We start from the raw sequence: 7,417 nt of genomic DNA on the forward strand, positions 1-7,417 counted from the left end.
TATATGGAATTGCATTACAATTTTAAGTATATATTTGATGATTTGAATATAAAATTTTCAAATAACAGATTTACTAAAATATGTGAAAATAAACAATATTTTCCCTAGGAGCACAGAATTTAAATTTCCTGTTTTTCTTTTTTCTTCAGTTCACAGATTATATTTGTTCTCTCTTATGTCAAAATCTATTTCTTTACAACTAATTTTTAAGTTGAGTAAGAAGTGTGCTCCAAAGTCGCCTAATAATATTAATTATAATCTTTCCTGTTATACTGTAAATTTGGGTTTATATGAATCTTTAGACTTGAGGCTGGTTTTTTTCTTAGCATAGTGATGGTCTGGGCTTTTTCTCAATTTTCGTCAGAACTGAGCTCTTACTAATTAGTTTCTTCCTGCATGAGAAAAAGATTTCACAGCATCTTGTTCCTCATCAGAGCAGAATAGAAAGAAGGAAGAGTCAGCTGCATCCATGCTAATTCCCCCATGACATTTCCAAACAGGACATGATTTCTCTATACATGCTTTTTTCCCCTTCGCTCCATGGCTTTTGAATGCAGACGAAAAGCTCATTTAAACCAATTACATAAAATTGCTTTTAAACTCTTTCTCTAGAATCAACTTGCTGCTTTGTGTAATCCTGTATTTTTGAAGAAAGTGTGTGGCTATATATATTTGCCTATTTCTCCAAGAACCTACATTTGTAAAGACACATTTTTTTCCACACAACTATAAAATTTTCTCTGCTCGCTCATACTAAGACTCCATAGCAGTGGTTGAGGGGTGGGGTTGGCTGCAGAGCCAGGCTCTCTGAGTTTAAGTCTCAGCTCTGCTACTTGTTGGTTATGTGATCTTGGGCAAATGACTTAGTCTTTTTGTGCCTCAATTTCTTCATCTGTAAAATGGGAACCATAATAGAGTCTCCATCACAAGACTGTTGTGACGATCAAGGGAATTAATACAGGTAAAATCTGTACTTATGCAGAACTGGTACATGTTAAGTGACTAGTATATGCTTAGTGTTATAAAGGACCTATAAGCAAAAACTTCTTGAGATCAATAGAGCTTAATGATAAGATTTACTTTATGGCTGGTCAAGGTCATTGCCTCTAAACTAAAGGAATTTGTGGAGCTACAAGAAATTTCTGGACCTACAGGGGGGGAATAGCAATATAAATAATATTCTAAGTAAAAAATAAATAATAATAATTATCATTTTCAATTTTAATTTAATAAACATCTAGATCTTATAATAGGCAAGGGGCTAAATTAAAACTGAAAAATACTAATTATTATTATGAACATTTATTTTTCTATTTAGAATATTAGTTATATTTACCAACACTTACTTAGCCTCTTTAATGGACAAGGGGCTCCCCCAGTGGCTCAGTGGTAAAGAATCCCCCTGCCAATGCAGGAGATGTGGGTTCAATCCCTGTTTCAAGAAGATTCCCTGGAGAAGGAAATGGCAATGCACTCCAATCTTCTTGCCTGGAAAATCTCATGGACAGAGGAGCCTGGTGGGCTACAGTCCACAGGGTCCCAAAAGAGTCAGACATAACTTAGAAAATAAACAATAATGGGCAAAACCATGTGCTCAGAAGAATAATGTACTAAAAATAGCATTCCACATTGTCTATCAACTCCCTCCTCTGAAAGATTAGTTCCCAAAGTCAATTTAGTACCTCAGCTTCTCATGTAAACAAACATTCATTGATCATATACTATATGCAAAACACTCTTCTGGGCCCTGCAGATGGAACAAAAGTGAAAAAATACAGCCCTGGCCCACAGGGAACTTCTAAATAAGCACCTGTCAAAGAGAGCAGATGAAACAGGAGCAGCAATGCCCAAAGTACAGGTTAGAATAAAATGGTTGCCCCGTGAAAGAGATTTATGCACATCCACAAGGGGAAAGTGAGACCGTTTTCAGTCTCACAAAAATCTTCATGAAGAAAGAGACAACCACTACAAGGATTTAAAGAGTCTTCTCCTGATGGATGGAGATAAAAGACTAGGAATCTCAACAATTGAATATCTCATTACAATTCCATTAAACCAAGAAATCAAGTAGGTGTAGGAAAAGGGTAGAGGGTAAGATTGGAGAGGTCATTTGGACAGCTCAAGTTTTGAAAGACTTTGTTTGATTAAGGAGTTAAGAATTTAGGAAGCATACATAGGGTCTTCTTCCTACAACTCATCCTCCCAAAGTGTCCATTGGCAATTATAAATCCCTTAAAGTGTTAGAGAAAAGGAAAAAGACCATCAAAAATCATAGAGAAAAAAGAGTGCTATTTTATTGCTATTCTGATGATTGATACAGTCCTAATTAGTCAAAATTTTAGTCCTAATTGTCAAAATTCTCTTAACCATATGATTGTTTTGTCATCATTTTAATCAAATACAGTGGCAAATTTTTTAAGACAGACGAGACTGTATAGTATTTTATTACTGTTCTCTAAATTTAGACAGTAGTCCTGAGAGTCAAAATTCTCTCAATCAAAAAAAAAAAAAAGAAAAAGAAAATTGTCTTAATCATGTGATCTTTTGGTCACTATTTTAATCAAATACAGGGATAGTTTTTTTTATCGACACTATTAGTCTTCCATGGTCTTCTGTGACACGACGCTTATTGGTTGCCATGTTTTACTTTCTTGCGACATGAGAATGTTGTCTGCTAAACGTAGACGCTAAATGGGAAGGAGATGGGGGTGGGGGCGGAGGAGCTACTTTCTGTCAAGCCCGTAGTATGTAAATTAGTGGGCGGGCTCTCCTGCTTCTCTGTGGACCCAGCGAGGCTCGTGATGTCTATTCTCAAATCTGGTGTTTTTCAGGAGAGGCATGCGGCGGAGGTGCGCAGGAACAAGGAGCTGCAGGTCGAACTGTCTGGCTGAAGCAACGGAGGGTATGGCACGCCCCACCATTAGTAAATCCCCCTGCCTATATTATAATGGATCATGCGATATCAGTATGGGAAATGTATGACATGGTTTAAAAAAGAACTCATTATAAAAAACAAAAAACAGAATCAAAAATAAAAAAAAATCAATGCGGTCTCTTTGCAGAATGTTTTGCTTGATGTTTAAAAAATACCTTGGATCTTATTTTGTAAATACTTACATTTTTGTTAAAAAATACAAGTATTGCATTATGCAAGTTATTTCATAATCGTACATGCCCTGTAACAGGCTTTCGATGTTGTGTCTTTCCACTCAAATGAATTTGCTAGGTCTGTTCTTTTGGAAGCTCCCCACGTCTGACTCCATTCCCTGCCCTTTACATTCCAACAGAAAAATGAGGTCAGTAGACAGTCTTTGGTGCTAGAAACCCACCATTGCCTAATGACCTAGACAGCTTTGGACTTGACTGAGGCCATACTTAGATCACTGGTATTATAACTCCACACAAACCACCACATTTGTTCGCTCATAATCTACTAACTGCCTAGAAACTACAAAACCAGGCTAAGTAACACCACCGCTCGTAGCAATTACTTCTGCTTCTACTGGATTATGTGCTACAAATGTGCTTTGGCTTTAGAAAGGGATGGATGAAAAAGACAGATCTGAGATCAATCTGGGTAGAAGCAAAAAGCTGAACCTTTTAAAGTGCTGAACACAGATCCCAACCCAAATGGTTCAAGCAGCCGTGAAATCGCTTTTCATGAAGTGGGCTTAATTCTCTAGTTTAAGTTCTTTTGATGGAATGAATTAATGTGTCAGGTGGCTTATTTGTGGATGCCATGATTGATGATGTTCCTTTTAAGCTCTTACCTATAGTACAAGTACATGATGCTACTGAATATTTTTCCACTTGGAAACTGTGAGCTGGTCGTTGCATTCAAACATACACGCAAACACAATCAAAAAACACTGCGGATTTTCACTTAAGCTGGTCTTTCTTCCCCAGTGTGAGGCAATCCTGCCTATTAAAAAATTTAAAAAAATTACTCCATCTGTGAGGGCTGATGCAGTCGAGGGGGCTAGGCAGGGTGTTTGTGCCAACTAAGAGAATCACCAAATACCCACCGTGAGTACCTATCGCAGTTTTGAAGTCGTTTCTCCCCCCAACTCCCAACTCCTGAAGGTTGCTGCCTGCATACTTACTCTTCATTAGTGCTATTTTCCTGTATGTCATTGTGAGCAAGCTGTGATTAATAAAGAATTGGAGTTCTGTGAACTAATACAGGTTTGGTCTGTTCTCTTGCCCTTCTGTGTGTCTGACCCTGGAGTTCAGATTTTACTAGTGTGGCTGTTGGATTAGACAGTCTCAGAAACAGACAGAAATTAGAGTTTGAAGGAGACCAGGGCCCCTGCTGATTCACTTCCCTTCTAGAGCAGCAGGAAGCATCATTTTTCTCTCTCCCTCTGACAGCCCAACACAGCAGGAGAAGTCTTCAATCTGTTTCCCTTGAAACCGGTCAAGATTGAAGGAGACACCACGGTTTCAGACCAGTAAGTCTACAGAAGAGACCCCCTCTCAAAGCGCTTGGAACGTTCCTGGCACAGCCTCACGTTCTCCCACATGGCCACTGGACACCTTCCGCAGACTGTTAAAATGCAATTTCCCCGCCATACTGCTGAGTTTTGCACTGCCAATAAACACACTGCACACATGGACACAGCAGGGGGCCTGTCAATGACCCAGATGGATCCTGCAGGACCAAAGGAACCACGTCCAGTCTTAGCAGAAAATCATAAATAATTGAAACCACACAGACTTATGAATAAGCAAACTGGGCTGTCATCCATAGGCGTGCTAACCAGCCAAGCTTAAGGTGGAGGCCACCTGGTCCCTATATTGAATATCCTTTATTTGTGGGAATCTAATACTGCAACCATTGAAACACATCCTTAAAAATATGAATTCCATGATCTTCCTTTGGAAAATCAATCAGAGCTTCTGATGAGCAGAAAATAAGCTGTATTTTCACAGTGATACTTTTTCCTTATTTATCTACTTTTTTATTTTTCATTAAAATCCAGTTTGATCTACAATCGTATGTTAGTTTCAGGTGTCCTACATAAAGATTTGACATTCGCATGCATTATAAAATGATCACCACAGAAAGTCTAGTAACCATCTGTCCCCATACAAAGTTATTACAGTATTATTGATTGTTTTCTTTGTGCTATTTGTTACATCCTTGTGGTTTATTTATTTGATAACTGGATACCTCTTAATCTTCTTTACCTGTTTCACACACTCCCAGCTTCCTCCCCTCCAGCAACCACTCATTTGTTCTCTGTATCTATGAGTTCTCACAGTGATTTTTATTTCATGTTGGAAAACATTACTTGAAGGGCTTCCACTAGGCCAGAGCCTGTGATTAAGCTCTGGGACTATGAAAACAAATCACTGTGAGGAGCTCATAGTCTCATAGCTTGTTTTAGCCCAGAAGTGCTCAGTCCTTGAAACATATTGAGGGAAAGCATAATCCCATCAGTTCTCTGACGATTTCTGAAATTTTAGAAATGACCAACAAACTCCTGGTGCTGCTCTGTGGTGCCTAAATTGCAGCTGCCAACCAGCCTGCTGCCTAGTCTCAAAGATGAAGAAACTAAGGCCCTGAGAGGGATAGGTGATTTTGCTCCAGGTCCCAACACACACTTCTCACAATCTCCTTACTAGTAAGTGGCTTATCAGCAGACCATCCCCAAATCTCACCACGGCGGAGCAGACAGGTTATTTCTGTGTACTTCCCTAGACCAGTGGTCCTTATTTGAGCTTCATATATGCTTCAGAGTCCTATCTGGAGGGTTTGTTAAAAAAAAAAAAAATACAGGTGAGCTTCTGATTCCTGGAATCTGTGTAGAAGCCTAAGGATGTACACTCTCTCACGGTCCCAGGTGACACTAGTGCTACCTGTATGCACACCCAACCTGAGAAGCCCAAGACACACAATGAAATGGACCTAGGTAGTGGAGATTCTTGGTGGCAGCCACATCGAGAGCATCTATTTCGGTCAGGGCATGTTCCATTGGGGAATAGGGTTCCATGAAATGAAACATTCGATCCCACTCAAAAAAGTGGGAGTGGAACACAAAGGAATCCAAGAAGAAGAAAAAATGAACAACTACACTTGCAAAATAATAAAACTAGAAAGAAAGCACCTAGGGGCTGGAGTAGAGAAGGCAATGGCACCCCACTCCAATACTCTTGCCTGGAAAATCCCATGGACAGAGGAGCCTGGTAGGCTGCAGTCCATGGGGTTGCTAGGAGTCGGACACGACTGAGTGACTTCACTTTTACTTTTCACTTTCATGCATTGGAGAAGGAAATGGCAACCCACTCTGGTGTTCTTGCCTGGAGAATCCCAGGGAGGGTGGAGCCTGGTGGACTTCTGTCTCTGGGGTTGCACAGAGTCAGACACGACTGAGGCGACTTAGCTTAGCAGGGGCTGGAGTAGGGTTAAGAGACAAGTGAGGTCAGGGAACCAATGGTCTTGTGTCTCTCATACAACGTATGGTGCCAGGGTCCAGCCCCGGTGGATCCAGGCTGATTCGAAGGTGGGGACGGAGTCGGCATCTTTGGAAAAATACATATTTAATCACAGGTATAGAGAGATTAGAAATGGATAGTGTAGTAGGAAGATTAGTGGAGAAAAAGAGGCTGAATAACTTGGATTACGTGGAATAGTATCCATGCTCCAGATGGGAATTCAGCCAGAAAAACGGGAGCAAGAAAGAAACGACATGAGGGAAACTGATCTGATTTCTTTATTTTTGAGATGGCTTATATACCTTTTGTTACACATAGGGATGAATACAGAGTCACGCGGGAGTCAGCAGTCCTAACCTTTATCAAAATCAGGTGCTTCACATAAATGTATAAAAAAGGTACATCATCTTCTGGCCATGAGTGAGACCTGCTGACATTTTATGATCCTTTCTTTCTGATAACCAAAAAACTTATTTCTTCCAAAGGTGTTTTTTCTTAAACCAGGCACCACCCTCCAAATAAAGTTACATTCCTATAGGGTGAGGGTGTAGTGAGTTACAATCAAGAAAGGAATTTACTTAACCCAAGGTTAACATGATTAGTCTTAAAGGTCAATACTTATTTCTCCTATATGCTTAAAGGTTAATACTTATTTCTCCTATATGTTAGTTATATTCATTATAAGGGTAGGGAACATGGAGATTTAGCAGCAAACATCAGCCCAACAAATGAAAATCCTTTCACCAATGCTCCCCTTAAGATCTATTTAGTCTTAAGATATGATAAAGTTACATTTTTACATAGCAAGGACACAGTGATATATAACAAAGTACAGTGATCTATTACAAAAGAGAAAATCCATTAACTCAAAAAGTCTAGTATCGCTAACATCAAAAACTACTATATTTCCTTTGCTATATTCCAAATACATTAATATATTCCCAGGTGCCTAAGGATATGGAGGCCTGGTGGCAATCAT

General features: G+C 39.5%; 1 protein-coding gene across 1 annotated transcript in view; it reads left to right on the top strand.

Annotated features, from left to right (window-relative positions):
* The window catches only part of STMN2 (stathmin 2), a 59,323-nt gene extending 55,143 nt beyond the window's left edge, over positions 1-4,180 (top strand). The window contains exon 5 of the mRNA XM_069601063.1: positions 2,832-4,180. Coding sequence (XP_069457164.1) covers positions 2,832-2,891 — 60 coding nt within the window. The 3' untranslated portion in view covers positions 2,892-4,180. The remainder of the gene's footprint in view (positions 1-2,831) is intronic.
* Positions 4,181-7,417: the final 3,237 nt, after the last annotated feature.

The sequence above is a fragment of the Ovis canadensis genome, chromosome 9 (assembly GCF_042477335.2).
Source record: "Ovis canadensis isolate MfBH-ARS-UI-01 breed Bighorn chromosome 9, ARS-UI_OviCan_v2, whole genome shotgun sequence".
Taxonomy (NCBI): domain Eukaryota; kingdom Metazoa; phylum Chordata; class Mammalia; order Artiodactyla; family Bovidae; genus Ovis; species Ovis canadensis.